The sequence below is a fragment of the Lagopus leucura genome, unplaced genomic scaffold (assembly GCF_019238085.1).
Source record: "Lagopus leucura isolate 7727_CA_CO unplaced genomic scaffold, USGS_WTPT01 Super-Scaffold_100159, whole genome shotgun sequence".
In the NCBI taxonomy this organism is placed as follows: domain Eukaryota; kingdom Metazoa; phylum Chordata; class Aves; order Galliformes; family Phasianidae; genus Lagopus; species Lagopus leucura.
Window position 1 is genome coordinate 30738563 of NW_024962335.1, and position 24099 is coordinate 30762661.

General features: G+C 40.4%; 1 protein-coding gene across 1 annotated transcript in view; it reads right to left on the bottom strand.

The window, feature by feature from the left end:
- SCUBE1 (signal peptide, CUB domain and EGF like domain containing 1) overlaps window positions 1-23587 on the bottom strand; it is a 201347-nt gene extending 177760 nt beyond the window's left edge. The window contains exons 1-2 of the mRNA XM_042890068.1: window positions 23500-23587; window positions 21004-21126 (exon numbers count right to left, since the gene is read on the bottom strand). Of these exons, the coding sequence (XP_042746002.1) occupies window positions 21004-21126; window positions 23500-23587 (211 nt within the window). The remainder of the gene's footprint in view (window positions 1-21003; window positions 21127-23499) is intronic.
- Window positions 23588-24099: the final 512 nt, after the last annotated feature.

Genomic DNA, 24099 nt, shown 5'->3' on the forward strand with positions numbered 1-24099 from the left:
CTTTATTCTTCAGATGCTGTGACCTTCAAAACATTACGATCTAATGAATCAAAGAGGAACACACAGTGCAGTTTTTATGACTTTCAGGTTGTCATGATATTTTCAAGATGCTTGTGCCCAAGAAAACTGTAAAATTTGATAGCCATTAGGACTACTCTAAGAACCAAGGTCAAGGGTGAGCAGGATAGGAATGGAGTAAAAGCAGAGTAAGTAGCTTGATGTTTCTCAGCACAGAAAAGAAAGAATAGAACAGGTACAATAGGTTGATTAATAGGAAGGGCTTTTTTCCCAAGCATAAATCTCTCAATAGCCCTTCTACTAAAAGTATTGTCCTTCCAATGTTTTTCCCATTAGTGCATTCACAAAGAAACAAAAAATAAACTCAGTTTTACAACTTTTTTCAAGAATGTCACAAAGCACTATTTTCCAATATAAAAACAGCCATAAAAATGAAAATGTCATGCCAATTGAATGGAGAAGGTTTGGATGCAATCTGTGGCATTGTTGGGTGTTTTTCTGGAAGCCATTTCACACGGTTCCTGGAAAACATCAAGTACTCTGTTGCAGTTTAACTTGCTTCCTTTTATTAGGTGTAGGTTGGGCATAAAATTCATCGTACTTTCTATCTTGTTAAAGTTTTTGTCCAAAAGAGGAGAAGGGGAAACAAATACAAAACAAATTATGCACGTGTATGCCCAGCTGGTTAAACCATACCAAACGTATTTTTTTTACACTGCAAACAGTCTCAAATTATCTTGCCTAAATCATTTAATAAGCACTTGTAAGATAGATAAGACACGAGCCCATTTAATCACCGGCTGCAGGCTGTGACTGTTTAAATTTATTAAATTTATTTACGTTATTTTTCTCTAACCACAACTGTTATCTATCTCCTTACTTAGAGAGGACATAGATGCTCTGTGTCTGATTTCTTTCCTATTATTTTACTGATCAAAGCAATTTATTAAAAGTCACAAAGACTTGGGCCATCTTAAGGATGGCCTTAAGAGGGTCACCTTCCCTTCTTGGGGAGGACTTGGACTGACTGCTTTGGGGAAAAAGCAAACCAGAGGCTTACAGGCGTGCAGGCCTTCTCTGAAGAGGCAAAGGAGTACATGAACTTCTGAATTTAGCAGCTGTAAAAAAAACAGTAGATGTGTTTTTACTTATTATTTTGAAAGTTTTTGTAAGTGATCTTCAAATAATCACTTGGCATATAAAAGAAAAATTAAAGAGTCCCATGCAAAGACCCAAGATGCTAGACAAGATCAGGCCCCCAGTGCTGTTAGCAGAGCTCCACTGACTCAATTCACAGCGTTAAATGGAACAAGGCAACAGACTGTGGAAACGCAAACATTCTGCAGTAGCTGAATGTTTATAATCTACACGTACAATTGAATGATGGATGTCCATCACATGCTTTATCCATTCATAAGAAACGCCATCTCCGGAGACTCCCTTCCTTACATTTTTCTTAAATTCACTTTCCCCTTCACAGTGTCTTCTCTTTACTCTGCATTTCCCTCCTTAAAATTCTACTTCAAAGAGTTGGAGGAAAGTTTTTAGTAGCTGGAGATTTTAACACTGAAACTTCACCCCTGGGCGATCCAAATCCCTGATTTGGATGCCCATCAAACTGAGAACAGACAAAAGACTCCCAGCTTTGATTCATTCTTTCAAAAAGCCTGCAGTTTGGGGCAGGTATTACTGCTTCAGAGTACCTGTACTTTACCCATGAAAGTTATCACTGAAGTATGGAGGACTACAAATTGCTTTAAAAAAATAATTTTAAAAAGGAATACGAGCTGAATGCTCAGATTCTGCATGCACTTTGTGCCATTTGCTGGCCACATATGTTTTATGGTGGTGTACTTAACAATCCTGGATCAGCAATGGTCAGGATATCAAACAAACATCACAGAATAGTCTTCATTTAGGACTCTGTAGAGTTCTTGACTGCTTAACTGACAAGTTTTCCTACTGCATTAACATTAGTGTCTTAAACATTTTTTGCTAAAAAATTTAGGAGTCCGAAGACTTTTGACAGCTACAGTTGTTTAATATGGAGAAAAAAAAAAAAAAAAAGTAATTGAGTTCTTTCCCTGGGGAACAAATACATTTTCCATCTATATACCTGAGCATTATTGTTATCGTTATGCGATATTTATCATCCTAATCAGCACAGTGGGAACTGATCTGGGACCATTCCACCCCATTCATGGTTAATTAAAGCAGTTTTCTAGATAAAAACAAAAATATATCTTCCCACACTAAGTATCTTGAACTCTTGATTACAGTTTTTTCTGGGTTGACATTTTTCCTAATTGATATTTAAACAGATTGGTTACAAGTTCTTTGAACTGCAAGTGAGATACCCAAATAAAGATGGATACCTGCAGAGCACATAACATTTTAGAGTCTGTCTTTATTTAGTAGCTGCCATGCCCGACAATCTCAAGCAGAGAGATTTCCTGTTCACAAGCTGCTATGAATGTGAAACATAACATTTGACAGCATTTTTCCCACCACTTCTAAATCACAGCCATTTCCATCACAATTCCCTCTTTTAACATAACGGCAAATGTTTGCTTCCACATCTAATCCTGCAAGTTCTTGGAGATCAAATGGGGGAATATTGTCGTGTGTCTTACTGCCACAACTGGTGTGCATACATCCTAACAATAACAATTTCAGTAAATCACACTAGAATGTTACTCCTAGATCTTCATATTGAAATATTAATCTAGAAACGTTGAGGAAGATGTTTAAAAATGTGAAACTACTTGATTCATACTGACATCTTTCTGAGCACCTCCCTCATTTGCCAGTTGTTTACTTCCAGCATTCCTTTGCATTTCATTTTTAAATTTCTGTCCATTGGCAGAAGGAAACAATCCCAAGCCTCAACTCTGAATTGGATTCTCTTATTACCAGTCACTGGATGAATATTAACTTATTTCCCAAGGACCTTCATGCTGGAGAACAGAAGGCAGCTATTCCCCCTTGCTTATTTCAGAGTCAGTGGCAGCTCTCATTGAGAAAATAGAAGACTTATTGATACCATATAGCTCATGCTTCATTTGTTCCTGGCAGATTAACAGCCAGGCTGAGACAGCTAAGGCCACAAGAGGTATGAGAGGCTACACAACTCACACAGTTTTCAACCTTCTTGGATTTGAGACTATGTGTTCCAGCAGAGGTGCCAATCTCTGTACAGCAAAGTTAAGTCTTCCGACAGCAGGTCTACAGTTGCAAATGATTTATTCCATAGATGCTTTAGCACTAGGTAGGTCCACATGATGGTAAAACAGCTATAATAAAGAACCTACTTAAAATAAGAATATGGGTGGTTCATCAAACTCAGTGAAACAGAAGACCCTCATATCTTAAGACTTCAGAATAAATTCACCAGGAGTAGTCTATTAATGCCTGCAACTTGACTAACTTATAATATGAATCATTTTATATTCCACTTTTCTTACAATAGTAATGGGGATTTCCTATTTTCCTTCTCTTTTCTGTAGTGCTGTGCATTGAGTGTGCTTTTTAAAAACGATTTCAGTTTTCTAGCCCAGATACAGATGCATTGTCTGTATATAATTTATGCTTTCATAAGAATGGTAAGTATTGATATGTTTGTTTTCATGAGTCCTTGGAAAGACTGAGTATACTCAGCATCTTTAGTAAAAAAATTAAGTAAAATTATTCAAGACTACAATTATTCATTATTTACTAATTAATTATTATTCAACACTACAATCAGAACTGACTACTTTATAAAATTATGTATTTGCTTCAAATACATAATTTTTGCTTCAAAAGGATCTTCGAAGACTATGCAGAACAAAAACAAGATCAAAGATCTTTCTTTTGAAGACCTGATACTGACTTACAAACTGCTCAAACCAGCACTCTCAGGTGCACAGATCAAATGCTTTCCACTTCTTTCAGAAGAGTTGTCACTGTTTTATTTTCAAAATAATGTTACATTAATTTAATTTTTGGATTCAAGCTTTTTATTCCTGAAACCCAGCATCCCATTTTACTGATACATGCTGACATTTCTAAAATTTTATTTCAGAAGGAGCTCATCAGATAAGATGTAGGCTTTCCTTCTTAAAAGCTGTTCAGAAACAAGATTCTGTGAGCCAGAGCTCTATTTATAACCAGAGATAAAAATTAACAGAGAAAAATCTGAAAACCTGCGGCAAACAGCCTTTGTATTTTTGTTGCTTTTTTTTTTTAACCTATTAATGAGGAACAATCATCTAGACACAGATCTATAGATACTGACCATCAGCACGGAGCCCATCAGCTCTTCCCATAATTACCCTTTACAGTCTTATCAAAACATTGCCTAGAATCATTGGCTTATAGAGAAGTAAGCAAGAGCAGGGGCTCTCTGAAAAGGAGCTGATGAAGCTACACACTTCTCTTTCCCTGGCACACAGAGGTGAGGGTTAGATGAGGCCAGGGCAGGCTGTACAAACACATATTTCATAGTGAAGAAAGTCCAGGAAAAGTAGTAAGGAAGAAATTTAAAATTCAACACTGAAAAACACCACTGCTGACTGTGAATCAAATATTTTCAATCAAAAGATGCGCATGCATATGATATTTGGGCATGAAAGAAAGACACAGAAAAAGAAAGAGAAAAAGAAAGACAGAAAGAAAAAGAAAGAGAGAAAAAAAGAAAAAAAACAAAGAAAGAGAGAGAGAGAAAGGAAGAGCAAGCAGATGCAGTAACTAGCTCTGCCAAGAAATAAATTATTTTTGCTCAGTTATTCAAATGCTCTGTACTAGAAAGCACCCAGGACTCCCAGCTCTTTGAAGGCTACTCATTGAAAAAAAGAAAAAGAAAAACAAAAAGAAACTGAAGAAGCAGAAATAGTAACATGGACATTCATCAAATATTGAAGATGGCTTTTATTCATAGCCTGGAAATTTAGCTTTTGTAAATGTATTTATTCGCTTGTTACTTTGGGGAGGTTGTTAGGCAAAAAAAACACAAAGAAGGCCTAAAACTTCTGTGCAGCACACAAATAGCACTACACATTTGACAGAACATGCAATAGGAAGCCAAAGAAACATAACTGCACTGCTCTCTTCCCCAGCGGTAGAGGGATAAAAGAAAGTAAGTTGATACAAATGTTGGTTAAGTCTGGTAGAGCTACTTCCAACACTCTCATTTAGACTATTTATTATGAAATGTCTTCTACAACAAGGCTCTTTCACTATGCACAGGTAAGAAGAAAATGTAGAAATCTCTTGACTAAAGACTGGATTAACAACTCAGTAAACAGACATTTTGTTTTTTAAGTGGACAATACATCAAAAATATAAAACTAGATTAGTCACTTTTTCAATGCTCTTGATGAGCTCCCTATATTTCTCTTTACTCCTTCCTGTATTTCAAGATAATCTCTGTTTTAAGGCTGCATCTGATACAAGTTCACAGCATTTCTAATACGTAGAAACGAGGAGTCCAGGAAAGAACACATAATAACATTCTTAGTTATCCACTGAAAATAGGACACTAATTAGCTAACTCACCCATGACTAATAGAGGAGTTTACCCATCAGTAAAAGGCTCAAATTGAAATAAAGGTTTTTCAAGTGTTTATTCATGGCTCCTGGTTTAAATACCAAAATCCTGTAAAGTTAGATTCAGCATCTAGATCAAGCTTTTCAAAGAATCTATTTATCTTTCAAAACTGACATTAGTTTTTTCCTAATGAAGTCTCATTTTCAGAAAAGGGGGAAGGCCAGTCATTCTGAAGATGTGGTGAGCTGCCGAGACAAACATTAATACCTGGTTCTGTAAGGTTTTGGCCAACACAGTGGAGAGACAGTTTCTGTGATGCTCATCGTAAGTAACAGTAGGCAAGAAGCTCACAATTGTATATACAATTATTTTCCAGTATACAGGCTAAACATCCATCCAAAATTAGTTTTGAAGAATACTTGTTAAAGCAAACCTAATTCATTTTCAGATTACAAGTGGAAAATGAATTAAAAAAAGAAATTGAATGAAATGTTTGGCTTGAAAAATTTCTAAATCACTAGGTGCAGACACTGGTTGCAGTCATTCTTCCATGTTCAATTTTTAATAGCCTACCCTAAGCATCAACTGTGGGCCACTGTCAGAGACTGCACATCAACCTAGACAAATCCTTTGTCTAACTCTGTCCAGCCATCTTAGACGCTAAAGATATTGAAAGATAAATACACATAGCTGTGCTGCACAGATAGGAACTGGAGTTATTTGAACCTACTGGAAAGAGCTCTGATTTTACCTTCTTCTAATGGATATAATTTAACAGTGTTTGCATACTCCATCAGCACAGAACATACAGCAAGACAGTAGGAGTAATCCTGAAAAATGTTTAAAAGGTGTTCCGAAGATCTGACAACTAAGCAAACAAAAATGGAATTCTGGAAGGCCTGTCCACCTCCATAACTAGCACAAGTGACCTTGCTTACAAGTTCCTTGCAGGCACATTAAGGTCTAGCAGGCTTAGTGTAAATTTGAATCTGTAATTTGTATTTAGTTCATGCAAGCAGACTGCCCACAATTACTGGAACTAAATACTATGCAATTTTTAAAACAGTATCATCACATTGTCTAGAGTGCTTTCTGAGATGGATGCTAAAATAAACAGTGAGAGCTTTTGGTTGTAGGGATATTGTTTGTTGGTTTGTTTTTTTTTGGATAGAGGTCGGTGGAGGGTATAACTGCGCAAGACAGGTGGCAGTGTATTTTAAATTCAATTTTTTTAAAAAGTAGACCAGAAACTGGAAGGCTGAATTTCATAAGATTGAATGATTACGCTAAAAATTCCTTGTCCTGGTCAAATTCAAAGCACAATTAAGTACAGAATATTTTCCATTAATTTCAGTGGTAGTTAAACATCACATATGTCAGACTTCCGCACATCCAACTTTACACACTCACTACACTCATGCTGCAGACGTCCACACCTGTTAGAAGAAGACTGTCATTTTCAAAGCATGATTTGTCTGATCTATTTATGGCTCCATTCATACAAGGCAAACTGCATTCGGGAAACTCCTATTTCTCTTCATCAACAACGTAGGGAAAGCAAGGCTATCATCTTAAGCATATTGGTATGTACTCCTGAGATCCACACTCAGACAGATGAAATCCATCGTTTGCTTCTTGCATATACCCTTGAAATGAAAAGAAATTCTACTAGGATGCCACATGCTCAGTGGACAGGCTTTAGTTTTTGCTATAAGTTAGCCCTCATGAATAAGTGCAACATAAAGCCCATAATTAACTGCCTAAATACAATTTAAATGTTAAACCAAATGAATTACAGAATATATTATTAGACATTGCAATTAAATTCTTAGCACACCATTTAATTTGAGTGACTGACAAGCATTCACTTGAGGATGGAGGAAGGCAGGAAGTTAATATTTATACTAATTCACACGTTTGTTTTGTGATTTGTGACCCCAGAAAACTTCTTTAACAAAGGGCAGCAACATGTTTTTAAATAACCACAGGAAAAGTAAACTCCCCACCAACCAAATAATTTTACAGCTATCAGAAGGAACAAAACCACATGGAGGATATATTTTTAATTAAATGCAATATAAGGACAATAATGGTACTCAGTCTAAGCAATCATTATCAAAAGGGCTTCAGCTTTTAAAGATAAGTCATTTCAGCATGGCTTACTGTTTTAAGCTTAAGCTGTTTCTGATTATAAAGGAGAGCTTTTAATTAAGATTAGTAAAGCCTAATTCAAGCTATAATTTGGTTCCTTTAGTTAGCAAATGTCTATTAAAACTGAGCAATTAAGGTTAAATGGTTTGAAGCATTTAAAGCACTCCCACCAGCTTGAACTATTATAATAGAAAAGACCATGTTGGTGACTAATTCAGACCAGAAGACATGTATTGCCGTTAGGTTTTATAATTCCTTGTTGATTATAAAGTTTGCTAAAAAAATCTATTGGTAAACTAGATTTTCAGTGGAACTTCATTTATTTACACGGTTGTGTATTATAAAGAAAAACATAAACCACAAATCCTTTGACTTGATACATACAGTATAAAGTTTGCTCCTACTATGGCTTTTCTCCCTTGATTTTGTACAGGTCAGTAATAAGAAATATGCATTATGCTTCCCAGCAGCCTATTCCCCCTTTTAATAGTTATGTTCATAATCAGCATAAAGGTTTTGAGGATGTATACCGTGTGGACGTCTCTAAGGTAAAAAAAAAAACCAACCTGTGGTTTGCATTACTTACACAAACAGCCTTTTAAAGCACTCCTACCAGACCTTTCGCCTTTCACAACTTCTTCAAAAACTGAAGTTCTTCATGCTTGGTCTCATTATTAAGATCAATTTATTCCAGTAAGTTTGAGCAACATCAGCTGAGTGAACTGGAGCCCTGTGCTCCTGAGCACACGACAAGCACCCACACAAGTTTCTCTCACCCAGCAGGACACCTGTAATACTCACATCCAAGTGGCAAACCTTTCAGACACCACCTGGAGTCTCCAGGACTCCCCACAAACACAAAGATCTTGTTTAATAAAAGAGATAGCATGGTTCAGGCACCAGACGGCCTTTTTCATCAAGCACGAGACATACAGAATGCACTGTGTGTAGACAGGATCATTTAGGTGGCTTCAATTACAAACACTAGGATTTTCTGCAATGAATGACAACTTCACTGGAAACATGCTGGTCCTTTCAGAAACGTCCAGGCTCTTCCTAGCTGAGGCAACGTATCAGGTAATCTCAGGACAAAGATTGATGCAGTCTCCCACTGCCAAGCAGGCTACAGCAACTGCCTGCTACCTTCCTTACCGATCACAAAACACTTGCCTTGAAACCTCCTACAGCTACCACCAGTGTCCAATCATAGCATCAATATTAATGATAATGAAAAAAACCTTCTACTTTCAAGCTGTATGGGAACATGTTGTACTAACTCTGTTCTACTCGGAGACAAGCTGACAAACAACTGCACAAGTTGGAGTTCTTCAGGATACTTAAATATATTTCTGGCATAAAGAGACCATAACATTACAAAGTGTTACCTCTGCCTTACCACTACTTTTTCCTGACCTTTCTAGAATCCTTTCAGCATTATGTTTCATAGCTCCAGACAACAATAAAGGATTTCTGAATGAATACAGGCACACATGGGTATCCTTATGTGCATACACATTCACTTTGTCGCAGAAAGCCCAACAAAAATACTCAGAGATGTGCTTATGAAACTTTTACATTAACTCAAGTTATGTGAATAAGCTATTGCAGAAAATGGATGCAATTGCTGCTGACATTCAAAACAGATTTGTGTGTATGCTCTGTTCAGGGAACAAAACCCTGTTGGGTTTTGCTTCGTGAGACCACATGCAATACAAGCAAATGATTTTATTTTTCATGCAGTTCACACATATCCTTGAAGAAAAAGAATGTTTAAAAGATTTAAAAGAAACAGTGAAATGACGTAAAGTGCTAGAAGCACAAAGAACACAAATAATTTTTATTTAGGTTTAGAAGTGACTATTAACATAAAACTTAAGTGACAACACTTTGGATTTTATCCATGCCACAAAAAAGCAGTTTTTCCTTGTCAGCTGGGATGGTTAATCATATTATAAACAAAAATCTGAGGGAGTTGTTTTCATTGTTTAAGCCCTCAAGAGAGCTGCAATAGAAAACTTCTTCCATTCTGAAGCCATAATCTCCTTAGATCTTAAACTATTTGCATACAGAATAAGCTGCTTCCATCTTCACATAATGGCACAGTTATACCTAATGAAAAAGATGATTCCCAAACAAACCATTTTAGTCTTCAGGCTTTTATTTCAGGAAAACAGGCTGAGGATGTCTGTCTGCTCCTGCCACGTTCTCTGGCTAGCTCTTACAGGTCAAAATAGTTACAGGTCAGAGAAGCTCCAGCAGCCCACATTCTCTTAGTTATTCCTTGTACTCTGAATACGTCCGCATGTTCCAGTCTGATCAGAGGTGAATTTGCTTTGCAAGGAATTCAAGCCAAGCAAAAGCCACAAGGTTCCACTTAAACAAAGCCTGGCACAACAGGCTCTGCCCTCCCATAGGCAAATAGCTCACATTTATCCCCCATAGTGAAGCAGTTTTATGGCTTTAGATCAGTCTAAAGCACAGAGCAGGCAGTACTGCCTTTGTCCAGTGTGCCTGATTACACTTGGTAAAATCCATTAGCAGTAGGAAGCAGAAGCAATCAGCTCTGAGCACGTGCCTATCTGGTGCACGGTGTATCAAGAATATTACTGAGGATCAGGTGAAGTGTACCGCTACAAAAGCAACTAGAATGGTTTAAGAGAAAGTGATTGCGGGAAGGAAGAGGTGGAAATAAGCACTTTGATAGTTTTAATCTGTAGACAGGTGAGAATATTTAAGAAAAACGTGAATTTCTGAATAAACTCAGAATTTGGTACTTCATAGTAAAAATTAAAGGAATATCTCCAAATAATGGTTGTTACGGAGTTTTAAGTTTAGCAAACAGAGGAAAAATGCAAAAAGAATAAAAGCGTAATTCTACTCAGCAAAATTCATGAACATCGCTAGAGATATCAAGTCAGATACATTTCCTCTTGCACACATGCTGCCAAAAAAACTTATATGTGTATTATCCATCCTCCTCATACAGGATAACCCATTTCAGGCATGTCTTCTCCGTGACAGGCGAGACTACTTGCTTCAACAGCAAGTATTTGGAAGCTCCAGCTTCCAAATAACAAAGTTAGAACAAAACAAATCTAGTGAATTTTTCTTCTGACAGCAGCAAGAACTTGAATGCACAGCAGTTACGTATTGTCAGCAATTACAGGTACAGAAAACAACTACTTCTGTAGTGGTTCCCATTCTCTGGTCCCTGAAGTACGTTCTTCATAGGCTGCTCTGAAAAATAATGTCTCCTGTTTATTTTCATGGATACCACATCAGGTACAAAGAGCATAACACTGTATGGTAGAGCAAATGCTCAGCTACAAAACACTATTTTTCAACACAGTCACCACGTTTAGCTATGCCTTTTCACCAGCAATGAACAAGATCTGCACGCCACACTTCTAAAAACCCGTGCTTGCAGAGGTAATCCACTGTCACGGTCACCACTCCTGAAACACATCACCCACCACCTCACTGTTTGTTCTCCACAAACATTCAGCAAACCTTGGTGAATGTCAGTGGGTGACATTTTTTCCCACATGGAAGTATTCAGTGACACGTCTTTGCTTCATCCATACTACTATAGCAGACACTGTTTTGCCAGACTGCCCCTCTGCCACCATCTGTCACACAGCAACAAAATATAATGGAATATTGGTGGGAAGGTTCATGGCTCTACTGCCATTCCACCAACATCCATCTGTGGGCCAATGTAATAAAACAGGAGGTGTAACCTTTGGGGCCACCCTTGTACATCAGAATCCTCTCCAGAACAATAACAAACAGCAAATCATTATTACGCATCACTCCCTTTTTTTTTTTTTTTTTCCCCTCAAGTGTTAATGTTTCGTGAGCTTGGTGCTTTATTAAAAATAACATCAGAGTGCTTCATGCAAACTAACGCATGGGAACAACAGTCCAAAGCACCTGCAAAACAAAGGTCTCACATTAGCTTATTAAATGATCCAAGGACTTGTTTTTTCCTTTTCTTTTTACACTGAAGGAAAAACCGTGATACTTTACAGCTGCAGAAGATGGGCACTGCACTAAGCAAAATAAGATGGTATCATCACTTTAACAAAGCACTTAAAGAGAATTACTTTTAAGGGTAACATCTACTTAAGATTAAACACATACTGAACTAAAGTACTCTGAACATTCAAAGCATTCAACAAAATGGCTCATCAAACTGCGATGTAAATGTAAATGAATCTGATGAGTATCTTAAACGTGTAGGAAAGCCTTGAAGGAGGCTGACAAACTTCTTCTGTTTCTTATCTTACAGCTAGCTTCATGTCTGTGCCTCAGGAAGATCATAGCACAGATCCTCCCGAAAGCTACATTAAAGGCACATGCAAGATAAAGACGTGATCTGAGCTCCAGCAAGGGCAGATTGTGCCTGACCAATATACTGACCTTGTATGATGGAGTGACAGCAGTAGGGAACTGATGTCATCGATATGGATTTGTGCAAGGTCTTTGACATGGTCCCACACCACATCCTTATCTCTAACTTTGAGAGAGATGGATTTGAAGGGTGGACTATTAAGAGGATAAGGAAATGACTGCATAGTTGTAGTTAGAGAGTTGTGGTCAACAGATCTATATCTGGATGGAGGCTGGTGATGAACTCTCCAGCCTTTTGTTTCAGCCTATATAGCACAGTTCATTGTCAGTGTAGAATTGCTTATGATGCCCTACTGTAATCCTTTTTCTTTTTTTTTTTTTTTTTTTTTTTTTTTCTTTCCACTATTTATTGCTTCAGTCATATTCTTCACAGTACAGCCCCACATCAAGTGACTGTTCAAAAAAGCACAATCAAGTGAACAGGAAATCCCTAATCCAGTATGTTGGGAAGGCATGGTATTATTCCTTTTCTCAACCAAATGTGCACACAACTTCCGTGCCTTATTTTCCTCCATTCCAGGGCTACCTGAGGCTAGGCGAGACTTTCCCTGTTGTTATGGCTCCCATTCTGGTCCAAAATAGGGTTAAGCTAGCACCATGCATACACAGGCTGTACTTACCATCATCTTCCACAGGCACAGAGACTGCATCCACCACCTGCAATTCCTATTGCCTCTACAGTGCCCTAGTGGTATCAGAGGAGATGCTACCTGACTCAAATGCAGAGGAAACAAAATCCACATTAGTGGAGTGTATCTGAGTAAAGATTAGAAAAGCAGCAGAAAATCAATTTCCCCACTCTTACCATTTGATCAAAGGTTCCCTGACCATCTCTTTTATCAGTGTAAGTTCAGACTCACAAGAATGTGCATGTTGGTACTGAGATAGACATACATGCAAACAGTCCCTCAAATCAAACAAAAGTTTATAAATCCATGATTTTGTGAAACGATAGCAAAATGCCAAACAATTATGTCTTTCCAGTCATGAGAAAAGAGCCTTTGTGGGCAATGGGAACAGCTGGGATATGTGAACTCAGAGCTGGCAGCATGGGCCAAAAAAAGCCCATGCAGAAAATGAAGAAAAAGGGAAAACTGAGCTGTTGGTAGCTGTTTTGACTTGAAGGTGACTCAAGAAAGAGAGAAGACCAAAGGCCCAGAGATCCTGGTATGGGATAAAACTGCAAGGTAAGAGTACATCACAAATAAAGGTGCAGGTATGAAAACACAGAAAAGTAAAGAGAACCAGCGAAATCAAGGAAAACAAGGCAGTGGGTGACAGATACATAAAGAATGAGGACAAAAGTCATACCAACTCTTCTATATTGATATCATATACATCCAATTTATTCATCGTTATTTCTGGCAAAAAATTGACACAGCATATTTGTTGGAAAAGAGAAGTTCCTGTTAAATTTAAGTTTATATCACTACCAGAGGCCTCCCTGGGTTGTACAGCTCAGCAACTGCTGAGAGTGATGAAATTTTATAAATATCTTTAAGTTCCCAGAGTACTCAGACCATCCAGCAGACAGAGAGCTTATCAACTATTTAGAGAAGTGTCCCTGGAAAAAAGAAACATATCTTTTTCAAAATCAAGAATTACATGTAATTCTTCTGAAGAATTCAGCCATATTTCTAGCTGCATGGTATTTGTTTATGCAAAATATAGTGATATTTGTATCCAAAAAGCATTTCTAGAAGAGGAAAAAAAAAAAAAAAAAAAAAAAAAAGTAGCAAATGTTCTTTTCCTAACTAAAAATGGAAGATTTCCAAACTGGACCACCGGGGGAGCTGTTCACTAAAGCAGTATTATGGGCTGCCAGAAAAGAGTTCTGAGAGGTAGGACAGGCCAGGGAATAAAGGGAGAAAACAAGAGTGCGTGTGACACATGGAGACAGATGGCATGGTGAGAAGTTAAACAGGTCGTGCCATCACAGCGAAGGGCTTTATTGGGTAAACTGCTAAACTAAATCAGAAAAACAAATCAATCTGAAAGGAAAAAAAATAATCCAAGGCTCAACCCCGGCCAAAACAAGAGCCCTATTCAAGGAAAAGAGAAAGACTGAAGGAGAAAGGAAGAGTTACCATAAGCTGTTAATTCACTTAGGCTGTAATAAAACTCTGTTTTATTACACAGTGTTCTCAGGAGTATTTTCTTGCTTGCTACCTCATCCCCTAAGAAACTCCATTCCCTACAGTAATTCAGGAAACTGGCAAGCTGGGAATCAAGTATTAAATGGTACAAGACCAAAAAAAGAAAAGGAGCACAGATACAGAAGACCTCAGAAATGGATACTGGGAGATGCTTTTATCAGTCTAAAGCAATGCATCAAGTTATCCAGTCAAATGAGTACACAATTACTGAGAGAAAAAATATTTAGTTACTAGCTCAAATCAAAGAAGCTGGTTTACATTCTCCCCTACTCTTTGACAACATGTAGTTCTTCATTTTAGAAGCTGCTTTCAATGAACTCAGCACAAAAGCTCATACAGAGCAAAGTTACTCTCTGTGCGAGTGCAATAGGGAGGATCTGATGCTGAAATAAACATCACCACAAAACTGGAAGGTGGCTTTGAGCCTACATAGGCTGCTGCAAGTCAACGGGATAAAAAAAGACATCACAGGCTTCTAGAACGAGATTGCATCAAGACAACATATCCATTATAGGAGGGCGATGTGAATTAATGTTAATGGTAGCATTAAGGTATTCCAGCTCAAAAACTAGAAAGCACGGCAGATTTGATACCTAATGTTACTGATGGACCTAAAGAATACTGCACAACCTGATCAAAAGTAATTAGATTAGTGTGAAAGACTCAAGTACTAAACAGACATCAAGTCACAAAATGGTTACACAAAACATGACCGAATTTGCATAATGGTATAAATCAAGCATGACACAATATTTAGGAATATACAAACACATGCAATATTCCTGCAGCTTTTCAGAAAAAGCAAAGGATGAGGATGTATGTGCTCAAAAAAACCTTTGTTTTTCCAACATATATAGTGGGATATTACTAATGGATATTACCAGTGCCATTATCTGACCAAACCAGCTTCACAGAGCATCTACTTACAAGCAGTGAGACTATGAATGTAGTGCTAATATTCAATCTGTAATGTGTCGATATTTTCACAATCGTAGAAGATGACCATTTCTTGAAGGAATAAATTCACCTTCTGTTGCAATTAGTGCCAATGAATCAGAAAGAAATCACTGATGCTGCCTCATTGAGTAGCATCACTGTTATTCCACTGAGTGATGCAGAGATAACACAAGCCTAAGCCCGCTATAGTGCAGGCCTTGAGTCGCATTGGTTTTAGAAACTGAAAGACAAGAAACAATGTTATTTACTTCCCACGGGCTCACTGCTAAAGAAGATCCACTTAAGAAAGAATTGCTGAGAGTGAATTGATGGAACATGCAGCACTTAAAAAAAAAATAAATTAAAAAAAAAGGGATCATTGAAGGACATCCAGAGGCCCATGCTTACTTATCCCTCCTGATAGGAGGAAGTTTCAGAGCAAGAGACGGTACTGAAAGCTCATAAAAGAGGTCTGAAGTGCTCTGTGCTACTGCCAGGCTGATTCAGATGAGCTTTGTGACAGTATTTGGATTCATCTTTGAAGAGCAAGAGAAAAATACAATAGATATCCAAAAGACTAAAGTACAGTTAAAATCCAATGAGTGAGACCAGCAATTTAAGGTAGATAAAATGAGCAAACAAGATCAAAATTGTAAGAACAATACTAAGTCAAATCTGGAGAAACAACCATTAGTATTCAAATAAGAGTGATGAGGAAATACATTTTACATACGTTTTCCTCATTGCTAAGATTTGTTTGCTAAGAAATGTCTAATTCCTTAGAAATAGATCGAACAAATGAGGTATAAGAAGAAATTTGGTCTCTCACCCACAGCATTATTGAAGATGATAAGGAGATTTTATCTATATTTTTTCAGATTCTTTATAAATGGAATTAACTACTCACATTAAGCTTTAGCGTATCGCTGTGCACACCACAAGTAGATTAAATTCCAGCTGCGCCTTCAGCATGAAAATAGAGTTGAGTGTAACAGTCTCAAAAATCTCAAACATTTACTCAAATAAAAAATTCACTGCCCTGTGGTTTCTACTATCTTAGAATTACTAGTTCCAAAGATGGCCTTTAGTTATAAATTTTGAGATAACCTTTACAGTATTCCCTGCTCTTCTGTCTGCAACAACAGATTGTGTCAAAGCCAACACCAAGTGTCATAGAATATTACTGGAAATGGTAAGACCTAGATACATAAACATAAGTTTTTCCACTCGTCCAATTTTTCCACTCATCAAGTACTTCCTGTGTACACAGATGAACATTAGGATCTATGGCAGTAGTTTCAGTGAGCAATGTGTCAGCCCCAGATGTGGAGGAGCATTGCTGAGCTGCACATTTCCCCAGAAGATTCCTTCAGCCCTCAGATGAACCCACATGTTCAGAATGGACAATGAATACATATTACCAAATACATGTGTGCTCTGAAATGTGAGCTCCTATCATCAGAGTAAACAAGAGTAACAGCTCCCTTTGCAGATTACCATGACCTGTTCACCTGGAATGACTACTTACAGTAGGAAAGGGATTCAAAATATATCAACATATAACAAACATACATGACTACAACTGTACAGGCATACCCCACTATCAATCACACAGTATAATGCTGTTAGCAAAAATTTCCAACACAAGCAGAGAGCTAAAAATCAGCCTCGAGGCAGACCCTCACAAGATGTTTTGTCATGGTAGACATATTGCCCTAAGTGAGAAGCCCATCAGCAACACCATGAAACTTCATGATGGAGAAGGATAGTTGAAAGATTCCATTTGGTGAGTGAACTCTTCTGTGCAGAGTTCAAGAAGACGACAACCGTGTAAAATCGAGTACAATAACTGAAGAATAATTACACTGGTACTATGGAAGATAGCAGAAAAAGCATAATGAGAAATACTCAATACTTTTTTTCGGTTTTGCAGTTTTGTAACCCAGAAGCAAAAGGTCCCAGTAAACATCTTCAGGAAAAAAAATAATAAAAAAAAATCACACCCACCCAATCATTTTCTCTATGTAAAGGGTCCCATCTATAAGATATCATCCAAAAGAGAAAGAAACTACAACTAGAACAACCCACTGAAATCATCATCAGTATGCTGAAGGGAAAAAAAGAATTAAAATAGAGAACCAGCACAACCCATTAACTGTATATAAAATATCCAGATAAAAAATCATACAGCTTTTTAACCACTAATGGCATGAGGACTTGGTTCAACTTCATCTGAGTAGTGGGAGCAAAAAATTAACCAGGTTTGAGAGCTAAGTCCTCTCATAGATTGTTCAACAATAAAGCAACCTACAACAGCAAACACGTAACAATGGCATCAGGGTTTGAAATCCCTTTGAATTTTCTGGATTTTTCCATTGTTTTGACATAATTTTGCAGCTAACAACTTCAGTGAGATACTCACTTGAGTGGAGACCAAAAGTTAAATCAGAGAAAATAAGGCCACTGTGTTTGAGATATTGACTAAAGCCTTAACAAAGAAGATGCCCAAAGATAACAGTAGATCTGTCAGTGCCACAGACATTAAATTAGTTTCAGTTTATATGACATAGATTCTGTATGTTGAATAAAAACAAGCAGGTGGAAGTAAATTGTTTTTTTAAAGATTACCTGGGCTGGACACACTATTCTGTTCCATGGAAATGCCAACTGGAGAATTTGTGGTCAAATTCTGTGGTAATATTTATATATTATATGATATGGGGAAATATTATTATGGCAATGCTGACCACATAGCTTGACAAAAGCACAGCAGATAGGGCATTAAAAATAAAATAAAATAAAATAAAATTAAAAATCACAAGTGTAACCTGAAGTCTACAAAGGGAAGTGAGAAACAGGACACAAGAGGAATTAGCAACTCTTCTATCAAGACAAACAACTGTACTCTGCAGAAAGAAACTTGTCAGATGGATCAAGCAGATGAGGCTACCTATCACAACACTCCCCTCCAGAAAAAGAAAAAAATAAAAATAAAAAGATAGGGTAGACCTGGAAACTAAAAAGTCATACTTAATTATTAGGAAATCTGGAAAAACCCAGTCCAAAGATACTCTGGGGGAAACGCAAAACCCAGAAAAAAATTCTCTGTTGAAATAATTTAACATGCTGTCAGGAAAAAGTTTCATTTCAAGTATAATTGTTGCTACAGCTACCAGTGCATACTTGAAAGAATGTTACTATCTATTACTATTACTATCTTGTGTACTTCTTCCTACCTTTTGGGTCAGAGCAGCAAAATACACACGATGCTGCACAAGGGGCTATGCTTTATATTTCCAGTCACAACAGAGGCACATGTGAGCTTCAAGGAATCAATTTTTAAACTGTTCACCTTCTCTGAATAAAAAAGTATAAATAAATGCACAAGAGTACACAAAATACATATTTACGTTCCAGACATATTTAAGTATGTGCTACACTGCTTTTATAAAGCTTAAAAATCATCCAAGTCATCTTAGCTCCCATACTTTATCCTGTTCTCCAAAAACTGAGTTTGAATGGAGCAAAATTTAAGACTGATCTTTAAAGAAAGTTAACATGCCCACCTTCCTACATTAATTCTAATATCTCAGAAGATGCTAATAAAATTTAGATTTTAAAATTTTAAATTGAATGTGATCATACAGGGTCATTTCTTAATGCTCAATGTAGCACACAAACTGTTATTCTGTTTGTTTAGTGTAACCTGGCTGTAAGGGACAGCCTGCACTACAGGGGAGTTGGTTATGCTATAACTTAGTGCTCTCCTGATACAATGCAGTACAGTAGTTTTCTATAAATGTCAGCAAGAACTTGGTTAAAATGGCACATAATCTGTACAGAATACATCCTTTTCCCATAGGTGACTAACTAAAAATCTCGTTTAGAAAAGCTTTGTTATGAAGACCTGGAATCATGTAATGACCCAGCTTTGCTACTGGCACGATGAAAACTGTTTGATCTATTACAAGCACAGTCACTTCTATCTTAAAAGATAATTTGTAAAGGCTGATTACTTGTGTAGTCTCGTAATGGAACATTACATCTCAATCCATACGCTGCCAGACTGTTTATTTCTGTCGGTTTGGAGTACTTGACCTTAAGATGCAAAATAAACCCACACTACACGAAAAGCAGACCTGAGGAAGAGCTTACGTCTGCCACTGGCTTGTGTGACTCTTCTTCCTTCATCTCTATGGTTTTAAGAAGGACATCAATTATACAAATATTTGTCTGCCACTGAAGGTACATTACTTCAGTAACGAATTTTCAAACTGCTCGGGGATCAAATTAAAAGGGACTACATAAGTAAACTACAACAAGCACCTGAAAGGAAGCTGACAAGCTTTCTGCTTATCCAAAAGTCTGACATTAACCACTAACTTCAGATATAGAGATGTCACAAAATCTTTAGAACTATTACTGTAAGAAAAGTTGTCCATCACACAGAGCAATATCTGATTTAAACACCTTACATTAATTTACCTGAGTAATGCTGAACAATTCAGTGTCTACACAGAATATATTGCAGTCAGTCCCAGCTTACTGTAAATCTCAAGCCCATCAAACACTAAATGCCATCAGACACAGCAGTATGACATCAGCTACAGAAATTGCATGATTCTGTACATCACTGTGCAGGGAAATATGAATGTTACTACTTACAGAATTCTTTTTCCTTTTTTAAATGCACCAAAGCAAGTTAGGCAAAAATAAATACATACAGTAAACAGGTAGGAGTACAACCTAGGCTTACTATTAAAAAGAGATGAACAGCTGAAAAATGGTAGTTAAAGCTTACGGAAACTTTCAGTGTGGAAAACCAATGCAATGAGAAGCATGAGCGCACTGCAACCTCTACAGTTGTGGCCCAGAGTACATTTTTGCTACAGAGTTCCTTCCCTGGAAGAGATGAACAGGGGACGACAGCGGTGCTGAATGATTATTCTGTCTTTCCTTCTTTGCAAGAAGGAAAACCTGGCTTCCAAATGAACAGCACCTCAGAGACACTACAGCACCAAGAGGCGGACAGTAGGAATAGACCTCTGTCAGTTTAAGCCCAAGAGAAAAAAAATACAACCAAACAAATGCTTTATGAGGGCTCTAGAACAAACACTTTGGAAGTCCATGAGGAATAATAATGTGGTCTCCAATTTTTATAGACTTCAGCAAAGCCATTTCTAGATCTTTAATCTTTTTTATAGACTGGCCACGTACATTTTGAAAAAGATTCAGTCTGCAGCAGAGAGATTTGGAAGAATTTATATAGCTGCTGAGCATTTACAAGTGGAAAAATATAATAATGTCACATTTTTTATTTGCATGGCATTCTGCAGTGACTACCATATCCATTCTTTCCACCAGAGGATAATCTCATGCTCAAATGGCCATGTTATGATGAAGTTCATAACATGGCCATTGTTGAAGTTGTACAGAAAAATCCCACTGTGATGGGCCCAAGGGAACATGGTGTGAGCTCCCTGCACCTGTGTGGGGGGGGGGGGGCTGCACCACGCCATGGGCCAAGGCAGGAGCATCACAGGGGAATGGTGCTCCTTTTTACTATTATTATTTGTTTTTTTCCCCCCGGATGGGCTGGAGGACACAACCGTTTGTGATGGAGGACAATTAGCAAAAGCAGCAGGGGGATGCTTGCCAATAAACACCGAGATTTGAGGTTAAGCAGCTGTAAATCTGCATTAATCGTGCCAGGAATTCAGCTATTTACAAAAGCTTTTAAAGAGCAAACAAATAAGAGTGGGGAGGGGCGTAGAGATGAGAAGGGAGCCCAGCTGTCCTTACCTTCGCACTGTTTCCCTTCGCCCTTATAGCCTGGCTTGCAGATGCATTTGTAGGATTTCGGCGTATTTTGGCAAATGGCATCGATGTGACAGTCGTCTGTACCTTCTGTGCACTCATCAACATCTGGAATACAGAATAAACCCAAGGAAGATGTGAGACCTGAGAAAGGAACACACTCCTTGCAGAAGCTGCTCACCTGCCTTCCTTCCTAGCACCATCCTGGAATTGAGAGCATCTAAACTGACATAATCAAACCAGCCAGCAAGTTACTCTCTCTAAATCTAAGTGCTGGCTTTTTCTCTCCAGTAAGTTAGGGGTCTCGGTCCCACGCTTCTGTATTAAAACAAGAATCATTAAATTTACTAGAAATTAGTGCCTGTTGGATAGGTCTGGCAGGAGAGATCCCCATCATGGTTAGTTGAAACAAGTGAGAGCTTAAATGAGGAGAAAGCAAGTCTATTTGCATTATTTGCATACTGTCGCAAATATATGTTAATTTAGAAAGATATCTCCCAATTTATTTCAGCTATGCTGATGGAGGAATGAGAGAAATGAAACAGCTAACAGCAAAACCGCCTTTATCCTTTTTGTTAAACGGCAAAATACAAGTAAATGGCAAACCCTAAGAACCTCGCTCGGTAAGTTAGCGACCTGTACCAGCATCATCAACCGAGCATCGCCTGGAAGGGAGCGGTGCCGGCCGCCGTCCGGCCGCCGCTGCCGCCTCTAACGCGGCGGGCTCTGAAAGGGGACCGGAGCGCTTTTCTCTCTCTGAGGGGAGGAAGCCTTTACAAACATCTCAGCGGCGGGCATTCGTTTTCTCCCCCGGATTTAAAGAGGAGGGGGGAGGGAGGAGGATGAGAGAGAGGCGAGATTTGGTAGTCGTGGGAATGTTAATGAAGTGAGCATAGGAGACGAGGAAAAAAAAAAAAAAAAAAAAAAAAAAAAGGGCTCCGACCAATTCACGGACGGGGTATGCTGTTAACATGGGAACATTTACAGCCCTGCTAACCTGCCCTGCCCCCCCCCGAGGTCCCAGTCCTCCTCGTCCCCCTCATGAGGGGCCACCTCGGTGGGGGCCCGCCCCGTGCTGCCGGCCCCGCGCCCCTCGCTCCGCTCCGAACGGCCTCGCCACGGGGAGGCGGGCAGAGAAGCCCGTGCCCGGCGGGGGCACAGCGGCTGAGCACGACGCGGCACGGCCCGCCCTGAGCCGTCGGGGAGAGGGGAGACTTCTGCTGCGATGGGAGGGGGCAACCAGAACGACACACGTGCAGCTGGTTTCATGCCAACCCGATGAGCAGATCCCCTCAAAAGATGCACCAAAGTCAAGCAGTTTGAAATCCCAATGCTAATCCTTTGAGAAGCTTTCGCTCAGCCGCTCCCGACGGTAAGGCGCTTCAGAGCCAGAGAGCGCGGAGGGCTCTGTCAGGGCGCAGATACCGCGGCACTGCCGAGAGGTGCGGGACGGGTCCCGGCTGCCAGCCCGCACCCGAGGGCTGCTCTGGGAAGGAGAGAAGAGTTTCCGCTGCCACACGCAGCGCTGCGTTTTCTCGAGAAACGCGCGGCTGCTGCACGCCTCTTCCTTCTCTCTTGCCCTCTCGGGCCAGTTCAGAACTCGCTATGATTTACATGAGTGCGCTCCGGGCGTGCGAGGCTGCTGCCCGACCCAGACACAGCCCCAGTCAAGCACAAAAAGGATTTGAAAAGAGAGAGAGGAAGAAAAAAAAAAAGGAAAAAAACAAAAAAGAAAAGCGTCGTTTCATGCTTTTAAGTCATTCAAGCGGCCTCACCGCCCATCAGAGCAGCAGGGTGACAGCAGCACTCCTCGCAATGCCGTCGGACAACCGAAGCGCGCGGGACAGCGGGGACACCGCGCAGCAGCAGCGGGAGGCGGCCGGGAGCGGCACGGAGCCCAAGGGAAGGGCACGGCCCCACGGGATCCCCGCGCAGCATTTCGGGCACTTCACGAACTTCCACACCGCCTCCGTACATTTTGCTGCGCTTCGACTCAGTATCGGGAGAAAAGGGATTTCTCTGCTCCCTCCCCCAACCCCCCGTTTTACCTGGAAGGTTTCTGCCAGCACACAACTTTGGGGACCGCACGCACATCTTTAAGAGATTACCGCTGGCTTACAGCATTCCTAAGCAGATTTTTAACACCAGAGCAAAGGCTTGCTGCTATCATTACTGCTACTGCGAGAGCGCGGTTGTTCAGACATACGGGCTCTCGAGGTTAACGCAGGGAAGCACCACGGAGCTCCTGCAACCAGCGCTCCCCCGCGCAGCGACCGGCGCTCAGCGCGGATTCACCTCACGGGCTCTTGGCTAACTTTGCCCTCCCGCTCCCTTCCCCGGTTCCGGCGCGAGGACGCCTCCGGCAGCAAGGAGCGGCCTCTCCCCGTCACCCCGAAGCGGGAGAGGCTGGCGGGCGGCCCGGAGCGCTGCGGTGTCCCGGAGCCACGGGTGGGAAACGCGGTACGCGGCAGACTCTCTTACCTGCGCTCCCACTGCCCGCCGCCAACCTGCCGGCCCAGGCGAGGGCGAAGAGCAAACAGCAGCGCCGCGCAAAGCAAACAGTGCCCATGGTAATGATGCGGTCCCGGCCCCCGGTGCCCGTCTGCGATAAGGGACGCGCTCGGGGCCGGCCGCGCGGAGCCGCCGGCGCTGACGCCCTGACAGCGCCCCGCTGATTCGCCGCGGCTCCCGCGGCGGGGGCGGGGCCGGCGCCCGGGGCGGGCCGGGGAGGGACGCACCGCCCTCAGCCCCGGCTCTGCCCTCGGCCCCGCCGGCACGGTGGGGAGGGGGAGGTCGGCGGGGTAGGCCCCGACAGGTGGGGAGCCCGTGGAGGGCTCCTGGGGCCGGCTGAGGGCCGAAAGCTCCGGGGAAAAGAGAGTGGTCCCCGCTGGGTTTGGGGTCGTTTGGGCAATGAGCGTCGCTGTCACCGCCGCCCCGAAGGAGGAACCCTTCCGTGTTAGACCCGATTCCCCTCCGAGGGGGAGAACGCGGCTCTGCGGTCTTCCGGACCGATCGCTTTAAAGGGCTGTAGCAGTTGGCGGACCCGCCGCCAGGACACACTAGTTAGCGCCCCATAGGTAA